Raw genomic sequence first — 22,909 nt, forward strand, 5'->3', positions numbered from 1 at the left:
CTTAATGTCATAAGAGGAATGGGCAAATGAAATCAAGAGAAATGTATTCAGTTGCCCAAGTGTAAGTGTTTAGCCGTAATATGGCCGTTATTACTAAACTCACAAATTTTCAAAGTTTAAAAATGTTGTAAATAGATTTTATCAGTATGGAACAGAAAAATGCGTAGACCTGATGTGTTAGAGGAAGGTCAGAATGAGAAGAGGCACAGACCTTTTTAAATTGGGAGGATTATAAAGTATCTGCTAATTTGGCTGGTTCTTTGGCTGAGGCATGGTATGTGCCAGTTTTAAAATTTCATCATTTTCATTTTATTGGTTTGGTAGTTCTGTAACTAGGTATAATGGGACAAAACCCATTACAGAAGACTTGGTTATACTGTCTGATTTTCCTCACACTGGATTAAAAGTTACTGTATCTTATCTTATTTCCTCTAAAATTCAGTATTTAAATTAATTCTATGAGAGAACAAGTTAATTTTGTTGCTATGCAAATGTGTTAAATATGACCACATTCTTTAAATCCAAAAATTATTACTAAGTTTGTTGTATTTTGTTTAGTCCAGCTCTTTTGTGACCCCATGGACTGCAGCCTGCCAGACTCCTGTGTCCATGGGATTTCCCAGGCAAGAATACTAAAAAATTACATAGGAATAAATCTACAGTTGAAACTGTAACTATTTTTAAGATCTATGCATGCTAGTTATGTTACTTGTAGGGATATTGATTGCATGTAGTTATGGAGATCCAACCAGTCCATTCTGAAGGAGATCAACCCTGGGATTTCTTTAGAAGGAATGATGCTAAAGCTGAAACTCTGGTACTTTGGCCACCTCATATGAAGAGTTGACTCATTGGAAAAGACTTTGATGCTGGGAGGGGTTGGGGGCAGGAGAAGAAGTGGACGACAGAGGATGAGATGGCTGGATAGTATCACTGACTCGATGGACGCGAGTCTGAGTGAACTCCAGGAGTTGGTGATGGACAGGGAAGCCTGGCATGCTGCGATTCATGGGGTCACAAAGAGTCGGACACGACTGAGCAACTGAACTGAACTGAACTGGTGGATTAAGTTTTAGTATTCAGTCACTTGAAAGGGTTTTTATTTTACAGAAAAATAATTTAAGGATAACTTAATTAAATATTTGAATAATTTATTTTTTAATTCTCACATTAGTTTTTGTGTCTACTCAAATGAACATTCCATAAACAAATGTTACATTCTTAGATTGTTTTGAAGTTTTTATGCTTTAGGTGAACCTCTTATTTTGTATTTCTGAAGTTGATCAGAGAAATAATACCAGCATATGCTGAAAAACATCAGAAAAAAACAAGTTGTTCTTTCAGGTAGTTAGTATTTATTTTCTATGTGATCTTACTGCTTACCTACTAATGGATTAATATAAAGCATTTCTTTTGAGATTTTCAATGTAAATCCAAAGGAAGACAGTGATGTTGAAATGTTCAGCATTTATTGATGCTGACTAAAACTTTATTTTCCTATATATTTTGCTATATATTTTTCCCATGTAGAAAAAATTTCCCTTTCCTGTATTAGGTAGATTATTAGAAACTTAAAGTAAACATAAATGTAAAAGCAATTTGGATGAAAATGATATTCAATATGTGGTTTTAGAAAAATGTCTGCTGTGTCATTGGTTTGTGTCAATTACTCTGTCCTGTGTGTTTTCTGATCCAGAAATAAATCTTTATTGTCCATATAGTCACTGCTGTGCCTGGAGTAAGGCACTTACCCTGGGTACTGCCCTATGGGCCAGGCACTTGCCGTGGAATGTTATAATTTTCTGGAAATATTCTTTTAAAGGTTATCCTTAAAAACAGTTGTTTTAAGCTGTTTTCTTTCTTGAATGTAACCCATGAAAGAGACTTGTCAGAGTGTGATAAAGATACACACAAAAGCAATTACCAAGAGGTTAAGTGCTATTGCGTCGGTTTGATCCCCAGGTCAGGAAGATATCCTGGAGTAGGGAATGGCAACCCATTCAGTGTTCTTGCCTGGAGAATCCCATGGATAGAGGAGCCTGTCAGGCTATAGTCCGTGTGTCACAAAGAGTCGGACCCAACTGAGTGACTTTCACTTTCTAAGTACTTTCCCAATAATCCTAACATGGTCAAGACAGATTCTTCTTTTTCTTCTTCCTCTTGTTTCTTTACATCTTTTGTTCTAATTATGACAGGAGTACCTATTTTCTCAGAAAATATCTTGGTGTAGAGGGAAACAAAAATTGTGAAACAAATCCCCAAGAAAGATATCTTTGAATAGTGAAATAGGAGTATCTTCCTATAGTGAAATAGGAAATAAATTTCTTATACTTGTGTTTGTTGCATAATTTTTCAGTCTGCACTTCTCTTTTACTCAGTTGAAGGTGGTGGAAAATTATAGAAAATAAATGCATTTTAGTCGAACTTCAAAGAATGTTTTATCATTTTAACAGTTGGATAGAATAATAGAAAATATAATAAAAAGGTACATATTAGGTCCCACCATTTATGTGTTCTGGCTCTATATTTAGTAGCTATAAATATATTTTTTAAGTCTTCTATGTATATTTAATAGGATATGCATACCTAATTGATATATTTAACATGACTAGCAGTTTATGTCTAAAATGTGTAATCACCACATATTTTAGCCTAAAATACTGAAGTTACTAAATGTCTGAGTTATTATTTAAAGTATAGTTGATGTATAATATATAAATTACAGGTGTACAAAAGAGTGATTCACAAGTTTTAAAGGTTATAGTCCATTTATAGTTACTGTAACATTTGCTATAAATATCTGAATTTAAAAAATAATTAAAAGAGAAGTGTTGGTTGTCCTCCATTGCGTCAGGAATGAAGTATTCTCAGATATCCTACTTTAGTCCACAAAGTGATGAACAACTTCTGTTTACACTCAGAGATAAAGAAGTGACCAAAAAGCTGACAAACTTCCTGATTGAAGGTGGCAGATGTTTTCAGTTCTCTGGAAGGAGTGGGTCTTTTCTATTAGTTGCTGCTGCTGCTGCTAAGTCACTTCAGTCGTGTCCGACTCTGTGTGACCCCATAGACGGCAGCCCACCAGGCTCCCCCATCCCTGGGATTCTCCAGGCAAGAACACTGGAGTGGGTTGCCATTTCCTTCTCCAATGCATGAAAGTAAAAAGTGAAAGGGAAGTCACTCAGTCGTGTCTGACTCCACGACCCCATAGACTGAAGCAATCCATGGAAAATGTCACCGAAACTTTTTGGTTTGAATTGATAGCTTCTGCTAGTAATAAGCCAACCAGTAAGTGTTTTCCACTTTTTCTTAGAATTATTTTCAGCTTTTATACGTGCTGAATTGTGTGTTTCATGAAAAAATAGCTAATCTCTATGATTATGTCTCACAAATTTCTTCTCACCAACCTTTACCCTATTCTGTTTCTTTCCAGCAATTTGAATTTCATTTTCCCCCCTGAAATGTTTTTTCATATAAGAAAATGAGAATTTTATTCTTTTACCCAGTGCTGGTTATTCCTTTCAAAGCAGAACATTTCTCTGACTGAAATAATTATATAGCAGTGTCACACACTGTATCTGTAGTTGTTGATGGTAAATTCCAAGGTATATTTCAAGCATTGCATAATTCAGCCAACAGGTACATCTGAGGATCTGAAGGATAGTGAGTTTTTGCTTGGGGGTAAGCAGTGAATTGAAATATTTGGCACGTGCTGAGTGAAGAAGTTGCTGTAAGCCATTTGCAGGCGTGGCATTGTGTAACAGTGTTGTGGTGCTGCTCTTCTTTGTCAGGCTAGTGACATTTAGTCCTGGAGTAACGATGGCGTGTGCTGTGTGAAAGGACACCTGAGGGTTTTCTAATGAAGCTCTGTGTGGCAAAATAGAGAATTATGGAATTCAGGATTGAAACACTTAGTGTATTTTGTACTCGTCTGTATTTTATCATTAGAGACTGTTACGTTTATTGACTCCTTTTGTTTGCTGACCACCCAGACATGTTAGTTTAAAAGTGCCTGTCTTAAAAAGAGAGCAAACATTAGCTCTCCCTTAGTTTTTCAGATTCCCTTTCCTGGAGATATTCAGAAATAAATCTTAAAAGGAAAACATGAATAATGTAAATCAGATACAAATAACCGTTTTTTCAGGTTCTAGACATAGCATGGATTGCTGGATGCATTAATATCCAGGTGGAATTTGATATTAAAATTAGAACACTTGTTTAAGTAACTGTTGTCAAGAATGTGGAAATATATAAAAGCTTCATTTTTTAAGCTGAAAATTTGTCATAAGAAATGACATAGTACTGAAATTTATTTCATGTTCTTTGTAAACCAGGCCCATAAATGTATGTCTCACTTGTCTTTACTATTCTCAGTCTCATTATCTACTGCCTGTTATCTTGCTTCCACAGCTTTTGCTTCTATCCCTCCTTGGTATGAAGAGACTATCTCAGCTTTCAGTAGTTTAAGATTCCTACTTGGAATCTACTTAGTTGAATGAAATAAATACCAATACATAAAAGGAAGTATCATGTTTCACTTAACTTACAAGAGCTGTCTTATTTTCTCTGTGGCCGTTTATTTCCAGATTTTAGAGTTTTAAAAAATTATCTATATTCATGTTTGTCAGTTTCTTTTCCTCACTGTCTTCTGTATTGAGTTTTAGCATGTAGGCTGTCTTCAGCTTTATTCGGCTAATGGAGAAGTAGCTCATTTTGTGGGATATTTTTTGTTGTTCTTGATAACTTTATAACCATTTAAAAAAAAAATCAATGTGTCTTGGATTACTTATATTGTTGTATAATTTTATGTAAAATACTTTAATTTTAGATAGTTTATTTTTAAATGGTTAGACTAATGTTTCAAAAAATTAATCAGTAGACTAAGATTTTTAAAGGAGCTTTGAGTTTGCAGAAAATTGAGCAGATGGTACATTTCCCTGCCCCTCCACTCATAGTGTCCTGTTACTTACAGTTTGTATTAGCGTGGAGTGTATATGTGCTCAGTTGTGTCTGGCTCTTTGTGACCCCATGGACTTGTGGTCCACCAGACTCCTCTGTCCGTGGATTTTCCCAGCAAGAATACTGGAGTGGGTTGCCATTTCCTTCTCCAGGGCATCTTCCTGACCCAGGGATTGAACCAGCGCCTCCAGCTTTGGCAGGCAGATTCTTTACCACTGAGCCACCTGATAATCTGTATTAGTGTTGCACATGGTACTGTTGATGAACTAACAGTGACGTATTTTTCACTGAAGTCAGTATATTAGAGTTTACTCTTTATGTTACACGGTTCTGGGTTTCGACAAATGCCTAGTATTGTGTGCATCACCATTACAGTATCATACAGTATCATTAGTTTCACTGCCCTAAGAAATTCTGTGTGTTGTACGTATTCATTCCACCCGCTCTCTCTCTCTCTGCAGTGAAACCTCTACTGACCACTGATAATTTTTCTGGCTCCATAGTCTTCCGTTTTCAGAATGTCATTAGTTGGAACCATGCACTGTATACCTGTTCAGATTGGCTTCTTTTACTAAGCAGTATGTATGCATTTAAGTTTCTTCCATGTCTTTTCTTAATTTTGTAGCTCATTTCTTTTTTTTTGCAGAATAATATTCCATTGTATGGTTAAACAACAGTTTGTTTATCCAGTGACCTTTTGATGAACATCTCGGCAGTTTCCAGTTTGGGGAAGTTACAAACAAAGCTGCTTCAAACCTTCATGTACACATTTTGTTACCGTTTCTGTTCCATTGATCTATTTGTCTCTAACCAGCACTACATTCTCTTGATTATTGTAGCTTTGTAGTAGGTTTTGAAGTCTGATTCTGTCAGTCCTTCGACTTTGTTCTTCTTCAGTGTTTATTCATTTGATAGACATTTGAGTTGTTTATACCTCTTGGCTATTGTCAATAATGCTTTAGTGAATGTAAGTGTACAAGTACTATTTTCGTTCCTCCTTTCAATTGCTTTGGGTTTTTACTTAGGAGTGGAAGTGCTGGTTCACATGGTAATAAGTTATTTCTTTACTTTTTAAAGTTATTTTTTTTACTTTTACAGCGATCTTAGTGCATATAAGATGGCTGATAACTCATGGTGGTTTTGATTTGCATTTCCCTGATGACTAATGACAGTGTGTTTATTGGCCATTTATATATCATTTTTGGAGAATTACCTGTTCAGATTCTCTGTTCTGTAAGTGAGGCCTAGGCAGAAGGAAGCATCTTTCATAGAATATGGGCATGTAAAATAATATCAAATTCATTATAACTTTGCATGTCCACCTGTTTACATAAGTCTAGCCTTTTCATATCTTCACAAATATTAATGTTGTGTTTTATGCCCATCAATTAACTTTGGTTTGTTTTTTATAACTTTGGATTTTAACTTGAATTTCCTGAAAACTATAGTGTACTATTTTATAGTATAGAGTTATAATAAGAAGTAGCATTAGGACATAAATTTTAAAAGAAGCTTTAAATATAACCAAATATATGGCTCAGTGTTAAAGAATCTGCCTGCCAGTGCAAAAGATACAGGAGTCGCAGGTTCAATCCCTGGGTTGGGAAGATCTCCAGAGAAGGAGATGGCAAGCCACCCTAGTATTCTTGCCTAGAAAATCTCATGGACAGAGGAGCCTAGTGGGCTACACAGTCCATGAGGTCACAAAGAGTTGGACAGGACTGAGTGACTAAGCATGCGCACATACAAATTTTATGTTTAAAGATGGAGAGTAACATTTCAAGTAAGTAAAGAAAGAGTGAACAGTCGTACTTTTTACCCCTGTTCTCTGCATCATTATTGAAAGGTGTGAAACAAGGGCCTACTCCTCCATAACTCTGAACAGCTCAGTTTGTCTTCACATTACCAGAACTAATTTTTTAAGCCATCCCTTTACGTACCTTGCCAGACAAAGTCCAGAATTCCTGGATGAGGCCTCATCCCTCCCCATATCTAACCCCAGTATACTGCTGTGGGCAGTTAGACAATTTCTCCCTCAAGCTGGTACTCCCTAATCCTCCTTCCCTGTTTCAATCTTCCATTCAGCATTCTGTGTACTAAGTAATGTCTAAAAAATTTTACTCACTTGGTCTTCTCTACCTTGAATGTAAGCTACATGAAGGCAAGGATGTTTGGTTGTATTCTTCACTGCTGTATCCCCAGGCTGTCCACCAGATTGTTCAGTAACTGCTATTGGAAAAATGTTGTTAGGTCCTTAACTCACATGATTCACAAAAGAAATTCCACTTGGGAGGAAGCCAAAAAACCTAACAAAACAGCTTATAAAAGCTTTAAAAGCAATACATGTTCTTAGAGCATGAGATGCATATAGTTTTAAGAAAAAATTCATTTGATTTGTAGCTGATAAGTAAAAGCTAGCACTGTCAACTTTCTTTTTTTCCTAACAAGTTGATATATTGAATTTTGCTTTTGATAAACTGTGGCTGTATCGTTCTGTTTTACCTAAGATACAATAGTTTCCTTTCAATTTAATTTGAAAAATATATTTCTGTGTCATACTAATAAGTGTACTTACTGCCCTAATATATTATTTGGACTGTTTAATTATTTTTATCTGTGATATAACTGAGTAGTTACTTGGGACTTCCCTGGTGATCCAGTGGTTAAGCATCTGCTTTCCAATACAGCGGACACGAGTTCAGTCTGGTTGGGGAGCTAAGATCCCACATGCCTTAGGGCCACTAAGCCTGAGCACTGCAGCTAGAGATCGCCAGCACCGCAGCTACTGAGCCTGTGTTCCACAATGGAAGAAGCCCATACAGTGCAAGAGACCCAGCACAGCCAAAAACAAGTAGCAAATTGCTTAATTACATTTCTTGCTATCTCCCAGCTCTGTGCCATGTCCATTTTGCTGTTGTTGTTCCCTAAAAGTGCCTGTTGTCTTCTATACGTTGATGCTTCCCAAACATCTGCTTCAGTCCATTTACCAACCTACCGATTAATCTCAAGGTTGAAGTACAGGCTACGTTGCTGTGGGCTTCACTTTCATGTTGCACGTGTGCTCATTTTATACTTTTCCTCTCCTCCTTCTTACAGTTCTCGACATGGCAAGACACGTGCCACTCTATCGAGCTCTGCTGGAATTGCTCCGGGCCATTGCTTCCTGTACGTGCATGGTGCCCCTGTTGTTGCCTCTTTCTACAGAGAATGGTGAAGAGGAAGAAGAACAGTCAGAGTGTCAAACTTCCGTTGGTACATTATTAGCCAAAATGAAGACCTGTGTTGATACCTACACCAACCGTTTAAGGTACTGTTCATTTCTTTTAACCTTGGCTTTTATGATCTTTTAAAAAATAATTTTGTTCATTTTAAGAAAAATGATATATGCTGATTAAATACACATATGCACAAGCTATAAATATATCTATGAAGAAAAAGTATCCACCAAATCCTACACTCAAATATTTAGTCTCAGTGGCTTATCAGACGTCTCTATCTGGGATCTTATAGCTGTAGGTAGAGTTTTTATTAAATGTATAGCATTGTACCTGTTATACAAATGGATGCTAGTTTCACTCAGTATTGAGGTGGGAGACAGCTTCACTCTCAGTAAATACATATTGCTAATATTGTTCTTAATATTTATGATTATGCATTGTGTATAGATGCTGTATTTTACTTACCCATCTTTTTATGAACATTTGGGTTGTTTCTAATTTGTAACAACCTCTTACATCTTTTGGGATCTGTAGAAATCTCTGCAGAGTAGATTCATAGAACTGTTGGATTTATGGATTACTACTATTTCACTTTGATACATACATTATAATTTATGCTATAATGTATTTGAGAGGAAGAGGATTTATTTGTTGGCGTTATAAGAAAGTTAGTATTTTATCTTCATAGAAAATTGAATTTTTGAATGAATCTTTGGTTTAAGTTTATACTTTGCTAGAAATCTGATGATGAGTTCTCTCATCAAAAACTTTAAAAATAACCTTTTCCTGGTAACTTTTTCCATTCTCTTAGCAGAATCTGTCTAGTGGTTGTCAGTGTCACTTAAAAGAGATGGCATAAATTCTGATGTTTGCATAAAACTTCAGAATTAGGCTAGAGGAAGTTTATTCCTTTCTTAGTGGTCTTTTGAATCAGTTAATCTTCTTTTTCGTCTTTGCAATATGTTTGTCTTACCTGTTCTCACTTAATTTTTTAATAACCTAAAATGTGAGAATCACAGAACATCAAACGTTGTCAGAGAATTGGTCATTGGAGGAATGTCAGCCTTCGTTTCTCAGAAGAGATCAACTTCTCAGATTATCCTGAGTCTTTTAGCTTTATTGTACTATCATTATTACTTTAGAAACTGGTGGCTCCCTGCCATGCAATAAGAATCATAAATAAGAGAGGAGATTAAAGAAGTGCCCGTTGGTAGCAATATAAAAAGATGTAGGTTCATACACTTTCGAGGGAAGGAAAATGTAAAGGTATATTTTCTTTGATAGTATGAGGTTTTTTTCTGTTGTAAAGAAGAAAATAATACTGTCTTTGGTCTCATTTTTCATTACAGCAAAAGTCTTCCTAACTGGTAACCTAGGCAGCTAACATAATTATACAAAAATAATGTGGCATTATCAGACTAAAGGTCTGATTTTCTTTTCTAATTGAGCTAAGTTACTGGAATGTTTACAATTAGATTGCCTTTTTTGCTACTTTATTGTATATAAATTAATGTATATCCTGTTCTTGAATTAATATATATACTATTCATATAACATGCAGTATAATTTTTTTAAACTGCATAAAATGTGTTAAGTAATGATTGACTACAAAAATTTAATTGCAGAGAAGGATAACTGAATTTCATTTAACAGGAACTCTGTTTTTCTACTTGGTTACCTGGAAAAAGATATTCTTCAAAATCTTTCAATAACAACAAAAAAATGACACTTCAAACTTCTCAATTCTGTACAAGCAAAACATGCATGTAAAGATCATAATGACTATTCACAGAGATTGTTTCATTTTTTAATTTTATCTTTACAGTAACCTTGTGCAGTTAACTTTTTAAAAGCTGTTTTACTGACAAAGAAACACTGACAGAGAGTTTTACATAGAGTTTGAATATGCTTCATGAAGATCCCTCATGGTATCTGTTATTTTTTTACATATGTATAAAATACAGCCTCTGTTAGAAAAAGAAGCCAACACAGATGTACATATTATAACATTCTTACTTTCCTTTCAAACTTTTGGCACCTTGAGAACTCATTTACCACTTCTCAGAAGGGAAAATCTGCTCTTTTCCAGCCTGTCAAAACTTAAGATACACTTCTTTTCATATTTTCATCAGTATAGAAATCTAATAAAGTGAACAGTATAGTCCAACTTCCTGCAAAGTTTATACTCACTGAAGTTGACCTAAATTCATTTTTAACACTGTTTCAAGATGCAAAGCTTCCCCCTCTCCCCGCCTTCTACCTGCCTTCCCAACCCCCAAGTGTATTTAAAAAAAAACAACACAAAGCCAGGATACTCAGAAGAGAATGGTAAAGGCAAATATGTTCTGTTTATATATCATTTTTAGAGTATTGTTTTAGTGCTTCATCAGGTTTCTAGTTACAGTTTTGAAAGTAATGTGTAGGTGTACCACAGCTCAGAACATTTTTACATTATTTTTGTCTCTTTTTCTCAGAAAGAAATAAGCGGGGAGGGTGCTGTGCCTGTGGGTGATGTTTTTTGTGAAGTCCTGGCCATGTCTGCACCTGGGGGTTCTGGGAAAAATATGTTAGGGTAAATAAAGTAGATCTATTTAGTAGATGTACTAGTTTACTAATTATGTTCATGTATTTATTGTATTGCCTTTTTTTTTGCCTTGTTATTTCTCATTTGTTACTCTTTGTTTTTCCTTTCTTAAAGCCAAGTTTACATAAAAGGATGCATTTTATTTTTCCTTCCAAATGAAATTTTAACTTAGCACTCTTTGGTCATTTTAGATAAAGAAAAAATAGATTCTCTTTGTAATTTGCAGGTCTCTAGATGATAACTGTGCTTACATGTAATAATTTACATTGAAATTGTTTTCTCTATATATGTTATACTTAGAGTTTTCATATTTTGTGGATGAAGGGGATTAAAATGTTTTGCCCAAGTCCAAAGTTTACTTTCACAGGTTGGAATAACCTAATTAAGATTATTCTATCTTGAGGACAGTACATAAACTCAGCTAATGTTGATCTCAAAACTCAAAAGAATGGTGGAGATGATGTAGGTTTGCTGGCTCCCCCGCCTCAAGCCTGAAACTTTCTTTAAGAGAAAATAGGAGAATATTATTAAGACATTAAAAAGGCAGATCATTTATCTTTCTTTTATCAAATTTGTGTTTTACAAACTTGCAGTTATATTCAGATAGGGGAGATCTGGCTTAGTCACAAGAGCATGACTGATTTTGTTCCTTCAATAGATGTTTATTGAATGTTCATCAGAGCATAACAAGAAAATTAGGCGTTTTTTCAAGGGGCTGACAAATAATGTGGGAAACAATAATTAGACAGTTTTAATCACAAGTACATGATATATGGAAAATTTGACACATTATTGAAGCATCAAGTCAGTTTTGGAAACCCAAAGAGTATGTAAGAATTGGCTAAATAAGAGGTGCAGGGGACTGGTATACCAGACTGTGTGAGGAATGTTAGCAGAGAAATTCAGGAAAATGTAAAGAATGAAGAAGTTTGGTGTGCCTGGGTGTCCTTTGGGTGGGAGGTAGGGATAGGAAATGAGGCTGGAGAGGAAAACGGGGGCTTGAAGAACTTCATAGTTGTGCTGTGTTGTGCTTAATCGCTCAGTTGTGTCCATCTGTTTGCAACTCCATGGACTGTAACCCACCAGGCTCCTCTGTCCTTGGGCATTCTCCCAGGCATGAGTATTGGAGTGGGTTGCCATGCCCTCTTCCGGGGTCCTCCCAACCAGGGATCGAACCCAGATCTCCCTCATTGCAGGCGGATTCTTTACCGACTTAACCATGAGGGAAACCCAACTTCATAGGTACCTGTTTCTAGATGTGATGAGCCCTTGAAAGGATTTCAGTGGAGATCTATTCAGATTTGCATTATAAAAAAGGACCGTCTTGCAGTATAGCAGAATGGTGGGGTGGGAGTTAGAAGAAGACTGAAGTGCCATAGAAGAGATTTTCTTCCTTTCTGTCTTGACAGTTGAGCTGTGTGTGTCCTCTCCCATCCTGCCATTCTGGGACTGAGGATTTGAGTCCATTAGGATTCTTGCTCTAATATTGTGGACTTTATAAAGACAGTTAGTTCCTGGGTAGAAATACTTTCTATGATTCAGACATTTGACTTTATAAAAGCAATAATGTAAGTCAGACTTTAAATTCATTATTAACTACATTATTCTGCCTATGTGTTATTATCAGTGACTGCAAATTTATCCCTAGGGATCTCCTTCAAAAAGTGCAAGTGCTATAGGATAAATGGTTTCCTTTGTTAGTATATAAGAATCTGAAGTCTGTAATCCTATGCAGAAATTTCCCAGTACTAGTCCTACTGGGTTGTTTTACTGAAGACAGAAAACGATCATCTGTTGGCTTGAAAGAGACTAAGAATCATTAGCAGAGATTCTAAAATCTTTTTCTTTTTCTCCAATTATCGGCCGTGCTGCATCTTTGCTCCTGCACAGGCTTCTCTCTAGGTGTGGTGAGTGGGGCCTACTCTCTAGCTGTAGTGCGCAGGCTTCTCACTGTGATAGTTTTTCTCACTACTGAGTGTGGGGTCTAGGGCGTGCAGCCTTCAGTAGTTGTGGCACGTGGGCTCCATAGTTGCAGCTTCTTTCCTTAAAGCTGTCATCGACCTAAAGTTGTGTGTATGGAGAGAACTTATATGACAGTAAGCAGGCCTTAGATTTAATTTTTCTGGAGCCTTTTATCTGTATTATTTTAGAACTTACTTAAATATAAAAAGAGTGTCATGTAATAATGGGATTTTTCTTAATCTGATCAAATAAACCAAACCATTTTCATGGTTGAAAATTGAAGGAAATTTTTCTTGGTAGAAATTCTTGTCAGAGCTTCAACATTATGAGGAAGAACTTTCAAATCTTATACCACCTGTGCTTTTGGTAGAGTCTTTCTTTAGATCAGGTAACTTAATTAGACCAAACATTTATTTAAAGAGGAAATTTCAAATTACTAACATAGCAGAAGAACCAGTATCAACTGCCAAAAGCAAGTCAGTATCATTTGTCATCATTTGGCAAATGATAACTGTTAAAGTCAGTGCACTGAATTCTTAAAAAGTTAGTGTCTGACTCCATTGTCTGGCCCGTTTTCTGTTCTAAGAAAGAAGATTTAGCAAATAAGTAGTTACCAAAGGCTTACTGAGACTTTTCTTTTCATTCGTAAAAGACTCTCGTTTTCTTACTCTTGATTCAGTTGACTAATACCGGGTCTAATTGCCACTTAATGTTTTCTCATGCTTTGGGAAACTCTATTAATAGGATATATCCTCCAGTCCTCTAAAAGTAATGGCATTTTGCAAATAAAAACTAACAAAATTTAAGAGGAATGGGACCCTGTCCATTCATGGTCTTAGTCTTCTGCCTTTTGCATGCTAAGTCACTTTAGTTGTGTCCAACTTTTTGCAACCCTATGGACTGTACCCTACCAGGCTCCCTGTCCTTGAGATTCTCCAGGCAAGAATACTGTAGTGAGTTTCCATGCCCTCCTCCAGGGGATTTTCCCAACCCAGGGATCAAACTCTCGTCTCTTATGTCTCCTGCATTGGCAGGCAGGTTCTTTACCACTAATGCCGCCTGGGAAGCCCTCTTCTGCCTTTTATCTGTATTTAATTGGGAGAAACTAAAGTTAGCAGTTTAGTTAACTGCTGGACGTGAAACTGGCTATGGAACAACAGACTGGTTCCAAATAGGAAAAGGAGTATGTCAAGGCTGTATATTGTCACCCTGCTTATTTAACTTATATGCAGAGTACATCATGAGAAACACTGGGCTGGAAGAAGCACAAGCTGGAATCAAGATTGCTGGGAGAAATATCAATAACCTCAGATATGCAGATGACACCACCCTTATGGCAGAAAGTGCAGAGGAACTCAAAAGCCTCTCAATGAAAGTGAAAGAGGAGAGTGAAAAAGTTGGCTTAAAGCTCAACATTCAGAAAACGAAGATCATGGCATCTGGTCCCATCACGTCATGGGAAATAGATGGGGAAATAGTGGAAACAGTGTCAGACTTTTTTGGGGGGGGGGCTCCAAAATCACTGCAGATGGTGACTGCAGCCATGAAATTAAAAGACGCTTACTCCTTGGAAGGAAAGTTATGACCAACCTAGATAGCATATTCAAAAGCAGACATTACTTTGCCAACAAAGGTCTGTCTAGTCAAGGCTGTGGTTTTTCCAGTGGTCGTGTTTGGAAGTGAGAGTTGGACTGTGAAGAAGGCTGAGCGCTGAAGAATTGATGCTTTTGAACTGTGGTGTTGGAGAGGACTCTTGAGAGTCCCTGGGACTGCAAGGAGATCCAACCAGTCCATTCTGAAGGAGATCAGCCCTGGGATTTCTTTAGAAGGAATGATGCTAAAGCTGAAACTCCAGTACTTTGGCTACATCATGCGAAGAGTTGACTCATTGGAAAAGACTCTGGTGCTGGGAGGGATTGGGGGCAGGAGGAAAAGGGGACGACAGAGGCTGAGATGGCTGGATGGCATCACTGACTCGATGGACATGAGTTTGAGTGAACCTCGAGAGTTGGTGATGGACAGGGAGGCCTGGCATGCTACAATTCATGAGGTTGCAAAGAGTCGGACATGACTGAGTGGCTGAACTGAGCTGAACTGAAAGTTAGCAGAAGCCAAGCTAGCCGAGCTTTTGTTTTATATGTGACCGCCATTTAAAGTGGTATTTTGGTTCTCATCCTCACCTTAATATTTTCACAAAGAATAGCTGGTTCTTAACTAAACATGCTTCTCTTTTTATTTTTCACTTTCCTACTCACTAAGATACCCAGTGTCCTCCTCTGGCTGTCTGTGTAGTGAAGCATTTTATAACTACATCCGTTATGATGTTCCAGGATTTTGTTCTTTTTCTTCAAGGCAGACTTCTTATTTCAGAATACCCTCCTGGTTATTAAAATTTATATAAAGAAGCAAATGATCCTTTAGTCTTTCACAGGGGCACTTGTACTTTAATAAAGAATAACTCAGGTAATGCTTGAGTGAAGGAATATAGTGGAGATATATTAGTTGGGTTACCTTCTTTCAAGTGGTCTGCTGAGGAGTAGACTAGGTAGAACCAATACTGCATTACAACCATATTAACAAACCATCTATGCATCCAAAGGCTTCGGGAAGAATGATTGCTTCGAGGAGAAACTGAGCTGGCGCAGTGGAACAACACCATGCAACTGAATGCCTATTAAAGCTGTTAGTTCTGTAATTAGGAGTTTTTGCTGTCACATGTAATAACATGAGATAATTATATATGCATGTAATATGCACACAAATACATATATCTGAAAAGTGCCTTCTGACTTTTAGTATTTGAAATAATAGACTATAAGATATGTTTCAGACTTTCTCGATTATAATTACACCTTAATAATAAAATTATCTCTTGTGGGTGAGGATTAGTTTAGTGACTGATAATTATAGTACTCTGATGAGGTTGTTGTAAAGAAGAGCTCTGTTCAAGGAATAATTGTACTTCTAGTTTATTATGTTCATCTTTCCTGGCAAGATTAACCCGTTGACATGGTGAACTGGCAACTAGGAGTAATTTATTGTGATTTAGTATGTCTTTTAAAAAGTTGTTAAATATTTACTATACAAATTGCTTCAAGAACTTTCTAAAGATGACAATATTTTAATATTCTTTTGTTCACAAGTCTATAGTTTTATTGTCTACACCTCTCCTAATAAGTCCTCTCAAGATTCACAATTTGCAGTAACTATATAAAGTTAATTTGAATCTAATAGTTAACATAAATAAACTGATTGACATTGCTGTTGCCTGATTATATTAATAAGCATTTATATTAAGACAAATCATAAATAACAGACAGTCCATAGAATTCTCCAGGCCAGAACACTGGAGTATGTAGCCTTTCCCTTTTCCAGGGGATCTTCACAGACCAGGGATTGAACCCAGGTCTCCCGTGCAGCAGGTAGATTCCTTACCAGCTGAGCCATAAGGGAAGCCCAGGGCCTATCCCTTCTCTAGCGGAACTTCCCGACCCAGGAGTTGAACTGGGGTCTCCTGCATTGTAGGCAGAATCTTTACCAACTGAGCTATCATGAAAGCCCTTAAATACCCATGGAATTCTCCAGGCCAGAATACTGGAGTACGTGACCATCCCCATTTCCAAAGGATCTTCCCAACCCTGGGATCGAACCCAGATTTCATTGCAGGTGGATTCTTTACCAGCTGCACCACAGGGGAAACACAACATTCCTTTAGAAAACACTAAAGACTAGGCAAAGTGTATTACTTCAATATAGATATGTTTTACATTCAGCAATTTACATCTTTTGTCTAAAACAGACAAGATTTAGATAGTTAATTATAAGGATCTTTTCAGCAATTCATTTTTTCTGAATATATAATAACATGTTTTATACACCTGTTTTAGACAGTTTTGAAAACAACTGTTCTATAAGCGTAAATGTAATTTTCTACTTCAGCTGTTTTCTAACATCATCTCTTATTTAAAATTTAAACAAATTGGAACTTTTCAGGATGCCATCATAAGGAAATTTTGCACTTTTTTCTTATTCAATTGAAAATTTTTATAATAATTTAAACAAAAATGGGGAAGTGGTTGACTTAAATATTGGTTATAATTAATTTCATTTGCCTCAATAACATTAAGTAGTTTTCAGTTCAGTTGCTCAGTCATGTCTGACCCTTTGTGGCCCCATGGATTGTAGCACGCCAGGCTTCCCTGTCCATCACCAACTCCCAGAGCTTGCTCAAACTCATGTCCATTGAGTCAGTGATGCCATCCAACCATCTTATGCTCTGTCATCCCCTTCTCCTCCTGCCTTCAATCTTTTCAAGCATCAGGGTCTTTTCCAGTGAGTCATTTCTTCCCATTAGGTGGCCAGAGTATTGGAGTTTTAGCTTCAGCATCAGCCCTTCCAATGAATATTCAGGGCTGATTTCCATTGGGATTGACTGGTGGATCTCCCTGAGGGTCAAGGATTCTCAAGAGTGTTCTCTAATACCACAGTACAAAAGCATCAGTTCTTTGGCACTCAGCTTTTTCTTTATAGTCCAGCTCTGACATCTATACATGACTACTGGAAAAACCATAGCTTTGACTAGACTGACCTTTGTTGACAAGGTAATGTCTCTGTTTTTTAATACTCTATCTAGGTTGATCATAGCTTTTCTTCCAAGGAGCAAGTGTCTTAATTTCGTGGCTGCAGTCACCATCTGCAGTAATTTTGGAGCCCCAGAAAATAAACTGCCGCTGTTTGCATTGTTTCCCCATCTGTTTGCCATGAAGTGATGGGGCTGGATGCCATGATCTTAGTTTCCTGAATGCTGAGTTTTAATCCAACGTTTTCACTTTCCTCCCTCATTTTCATCAAGAGACTCTTTAGTTCTTCTTTGCTTTCTTCCACAAGGGTGGTGTCATCTGCATATCTGAGGTTATTGATATTTCTCCCAGCAATCTTGATTCCAGCTTGTGCTTCTTCCAGCCCAGTGTTTCTCATGATGTACTCTGCATATAAGTTAAATAAGCAGGGTGACAATATGTAGCCTTAACATGCTCCTTTCTTGATTTGAAACCAGTCTGTTGTTCCATGTCCAGTTCTAACTGTTACTTCTTGAACTGCATCCAGATTTCTCAGGAGGTGGGTCAGGTGGTCTGGTATTCCATCTGTTTCAGAATTTTCCACGGTTTGCTGTGATCCACACAGTCAAAGGCGTTGGCGTAGTCAATAAGGCAGAAGTAGATGTTTTTCTAGAACTCTCTTGCTTTCTTGATGATCCAGTGGATGTTGGCAATTTGATCTCTGGTTCCTCTGCCTTTTCTAAATCCAGCTTGAATATCTGAAAGTTCACAGTTCATATACTGTTGAAGCCTGGTTTGTAGAATTTTGAGCATTACTTTGCTAGCGTATTAGGTAAGTGCAATTGTGCAGTAGTTTGAGCATTCTTTGGTATTGCCTTTTTTGGGGATTGGAATGAAAACTAACCTTTTCCAATCCTGTGGCCACTGCTAAATTTTTCAAACTTGCTGGCATATTGAGTGCAGCACTTTCACAGCATCATCTTTTAGGATTTGAAATAGATCAACTGGAATTCCATCACCTCTACTAGCTTTGTTCGTAGTGATGCTTCCTAAGGCCCATTTGACTTTGCATTCTTGCATGTCTGGCTCTAGGTGGGTGATCACACCATCGTGGTTATCTGGTTCATGAAGATCTTTCATGTATAGTTCTTCTGTGTATTCTTGCCACCTCTTAATATCTTCTGCTTCTGTTAGGTACATACCATTTCTATCCTTTATTGAGCCCATCTTTGCATGAAATGTTGCCTTGGTATCTCTAATTTTCTTGAAGAGATCTCTAGTCTTTTCCCATTCTATTGTTTTTGTCTATTTTCTACATTGATAACTGAGGAAGGCTTTCTTTTCTCTCCTTGCATTTCTTTGTAACTCTGCATTCAGATGGGTATATCTTTCCTTTTCTCCTTTGCCTTAAGCTTCTCCTGTTTTCTCAGCTATTTGTAAGTCCTCCTCAGACAACCATTTTGCCTTTTTATATTTCTTTTTCTTGGGGATGGTCTTGATTACTCCCTCCTGTACAACGTCACAAACCTTTGTCCATAGTTCTTCAGGCACCCTATCAGATCTAATCACTTGAATCTATCTCTCACTTCCACTGTGTAATTATAAGGGATTTGATTTAGGTCATACCTGAATGGTCTAGTGGTTTTCCCTACTTTCTTCAATCTAAGTCTGAATTAGCAATTAGGAGTTCATGATCTGAGCCACAGTCAGCTCCCAGTCTTGTTTTTGCTGACTGTATAGGGCTTCTCCATCTTTGGCTGCAAAGAATATAATCAGTCTGATTTTCATATTGATCATCTGTTGAAGTCCTTGTATAGATTCATCTTGTGTTGTTAAAGGAGGGTGTTCACTATGACCAGTACATTCTCTTGGCAAAACTCTGTTAGCTTTTGCCCAGTTTCATTTTGTATTCCAAGGCCAAATTTGCCTGTTTTTGCAGTTATCTCTTGACTTCCTACTTTTGGATTCCTGTTTCCCATAATGGAAGGGCATCTCTTTTGGGTGTTAGTGCTAGAAGGTCTTGTAGGTCTTCATAGATCTGTTCAGCTTCATCTTCTTCAGCATTACTGGAGCATTAAGTAGTTTATTTACTTTTATTTGAGAAATATCTCAAAAGCCACCTCTTATTAATCACTTCAATAAAAAGATCAAAGAACTTCCATAATAAAAACATTCGTTGGCCTGTCTACTGCTGTAATAAACATTTATGAAGAACAAAAAATTATACATTTGTCATAAAGGATAAGTAGAATTCGTTATCCAGCATAGTTTCTGAAAACTTGATCATCATAAATGTTCCATTTTTCAGGTGCCCTCAGTATAGCAATATTAACACTTTTCTTTCATGCTTAATGCGGAGAAAATTTACCAGATTTTCATTTATTTTATGCAAAAAGTCTAAATTTCTGTTTTTTTCTTTAGTTTTATAATTCGATGATTTTTGTGTTTAATACTTTTAATTTTTAGATCTACAGGCAGTGGAAGAAGTAGTTCCCTAGGGGAAAAAGAAAGAGAGGCGATGTGGGGGGAGGCATGTGAGAATACCAGCATGTACAAAAATAGGACATAAAGGATGTTTAAAGGTATAATCTATGTTAGATATGTGGCAAATACACCCTGTGATTAGTTGCTTATTATACATAAGATCAAGGTCATTATCACTTAAATTTTATGACAGTTATGACTTAGGTAGATGTATTGCCTGAATTCCTTTTGTTCAGCCAGTTTGAAATAATGTGATTAGTGTAGTATTTCTATTCTAGCCTGTGTGCTTTTATTAATTTCCCTTATTGCTAGACAATAAGCCAAACTTTTAAATTGTGGGTAGTTATAATAAATATATAGTATCAAATAGTTATATAAAAAAATGCAAGGAAGTAATATTGCAACATAACTTTTGTTAGGATATACAGGCTCAACAATTCGTAGATGTATATTATTAAGTTTTTCTGCTCTGTGTGATTAGGCAAGAGATTATTTATTCTTATTTGATAAGGAGGGAAACTATCACTTAAAGTTTAACATTTAAAAATAATTATTATTAGGCAATAAATTTGGATTTAGCCCCCGCCCCGCAGTTTCCTGGTGCCTTGTAGTGTTTGTTATCAAAAACTGTATTTATGAAGAAAGCAAATTGATTGATCTGTAGTCCAGATACTTCTATTTTTATATACTGCTGGTACCTTTTACCAAAATTTTTCATTGATCATTTAGGTTTCATGCTTGTATAATAGCTAGACTTGAGCCTTCGCTGGTTCCTGGAAAACACTTAGATCAAGTATCAAAATACAGCTTATTCTGTTATTTAAGTGATTAACAGACAGAAACAAATTAAAAATTATAAATATGTAATACTCCTACCTCAGTAATATAACATATGAAATGATTATTCCTTATAAGATTGCATTAGATAAGCTTTATGTTTCTCGTCAGTTTTCATTATATTGTATCAAAATCTCAAGCAATCTTAGTAACTGAATTTGAAGTCCCTTGGTAAGTAGATTTAGTTTGGAACAAATCTGGGCACATCACAATAAGTAACCTGTTCCATAGTATCTGTGATTTTTAGAGCTGTAAGGGACACTGTTTAGAGTTCATATGGTTCAAATCCCCTTTTTTATAAAAGACGAAAACAAGGCCCATAAATATTGTGATTTGTTCCACGTTCTCTGATGCTTAGTAGTAGAGCTATGATTAGACCTCAAGTTTCCTAATGTCCCACTCAAGTATAGTGAAAAAGTGAAAGAATTAGTCGCTCAGTTGTATCTGACTCTTTGTGATCCCATGGACTATAGCCCACCAGGCTCCTCTGTCCATGGGATTCTCCAGGCAAGAATACTGGAGTGGGTAGCTGTTCCCTTCTCCAGGATATCTTCCCAACGCAGGGATCAAACCTGGGTCTCCTGCATTGCAGGCAGATTCTTTACCATCTGAGCCACCAGGGAAGCAATCAAGTATATTTATTTTCTAAATTGAACTTCCAAAGAGCAATTTGACTCATATATCAGTGAATAATTAGAAATGGGAAATGGGAACTTGTTTCTGATTTGGAAATTTAGGATACATAAATTTTTAAAATATTGACAATTTAGTAAAATTTTTTAATTGAAAATTTTTCTTTTGGTAATTTAAAAAGTATATACAATAATACAGATTCTGCAGAATTTTTTTTTTTTTATATTTTGCTCTTCATTCTAAAGAATTTTTAAGTTAGCCCTATGATAAGATGTCGAAAGGTAGCATATTTTATTAGAGGTGCATAGCCATTTGATTACACCTAAGGAATAATTATTACTAGATTACCAAGGTTCACTAAGTAAGGTAAACTGTTTTTTAGTCTGTAGATCATGAACTGGTAGCATCTTAATGTACTTATCACTTAAATGAGGAATAAGTCAACTTTACCCATTCAATTTTTTTGTTTTTTTGCTTAAAAGAATTAATTAAAACCTTTTCTATGAAAATGTCTTAGTTACTGCTGTATGTATTAATACGTTTCCTCTACTGTTATTTTCAAATTGATTTGGTATCTGCTTGCATAAACGAGAGTGGTGTGTTGGAGATAAGATTATTTCTCAGACTTCCATGGCAGTCCAGTGGTTAATGGATTCAATTCCTAGTCTAGGAAGATTCCACGTGTTCCAAGGGGCAGCTACGCCTGTGTCCCACAACTGCTGACCTTGCGTTCTAGAGCCTGGGCAACAGGAGAATCCAACCACAATGAGAGTGGCCCCCAATTGCCACAACTAGTGAAAGCCCACATATAATAATAAAGACCCCGTGCAGCCATAAATAAATAAATAAATATTTTTTAAATCATTTTTTCCTGTTGATAAAGAAACCTCTTCCTACCCTCCAACACATCCTATTTTCCACCTCCTGAATTTTGTTACTATGTTAATATGTCTTTACTCTTTAGATTCTTGAAAAAGAAAACTTGAAAGCAATTCTGTTACCTCCATTAATAAAGGGATCTGTTGCATATGACTTCTCATACATTACATATGAGCTATGTAATACTTTAAATCTTAACATAGCCATTGCAACCTCTGTTATCTCAAAATGAAGTCATAGTATAGCCATAGTTATTTGGTTTCACTTTTGAATAAGTGTGACACTTCATAGCCCCCTTGGAGCAGGAGCAAAGGAAAATATTTTGTCCTTGATCTGTGCAGACTTTTCCTACTATACTCCAGTAGGCAAATAATCATATTTTGTATATTTAGTATTTAACAGTTTCACCAAAAATTTGAAAAAAGGACTTTCTGTCAGTCAAATAATCTTTCTTTTTTAATTTATTTTTTATTGAAAATAATCGTTTTACAGAATTTTGCCTTTTTCTGTCAAAGCTTTTATTCCTCCTCAGGCCTAACTAGCCGAATAGTAAGCATAAAACAAAAGACTCAGTTTGAGCATGAGTGAGAACAAAAATAAGAATAGTAAATCAAATAATCTTAATTGCTAATAAGAATGTGACACAAATGACTCTGTGTTGAATGTGAGGTGTTCTTGACATTGAACTTCTCTTTAACAGCATGAAAGTAAGCAGCTTTGATTCTCTTGGCTTTCCAAAGTGTCTTCTGGGGCAAAGTTCATTCCGTTGTTTTAAAAGAACTGAATTCTCTGGT

At 36.3% G+C, this 22,909-nt stretch overlaps 1 protein-coding gene across 6 annotated transcripts in view; it reads left to right on the plus strand.

The window, feature by feature from the left end:
• The window catches only part of BIRC6 (baculoviral IAP repeat containing 6), a 210,165-nt gene that overhangs the window by 158,746 nt on the left and 28,510 nt on the right, over window positions 1-22,909 (plus strand). For all 6 annotated transcript variants that reach the window (XR_001918779.1, XM_018055092.1, XM_018055093.1 and 3 more), the window contains one exon: window positions 8,056-8,266. Coding sequence is in view for 5 of the 6 variants with exons in the window: in XM_018055092.1 (XP_017910581.1) it covers window positions 8,056-8,266 (211 nt within the window). In the remaining variant the exon portion in view is untranslated. The remainder of the gene's footprint in view (window positions 1-8,055; window positions 8,267-22,909) is intronic.

Source organism: Capra hircus, chromosome 11 (genome assembly GCF_001704415.2).
Source record: "Capra hircus breed San Clemente chromosome 11, ASM170441v1, whole genome shotgun sequence".
NCBI classification, from domain to species: Eukaryota; Metazoa; Chordata; class Mammalia; order Artiodactyla; family Bovidae; genus Capra; species Capra hircus.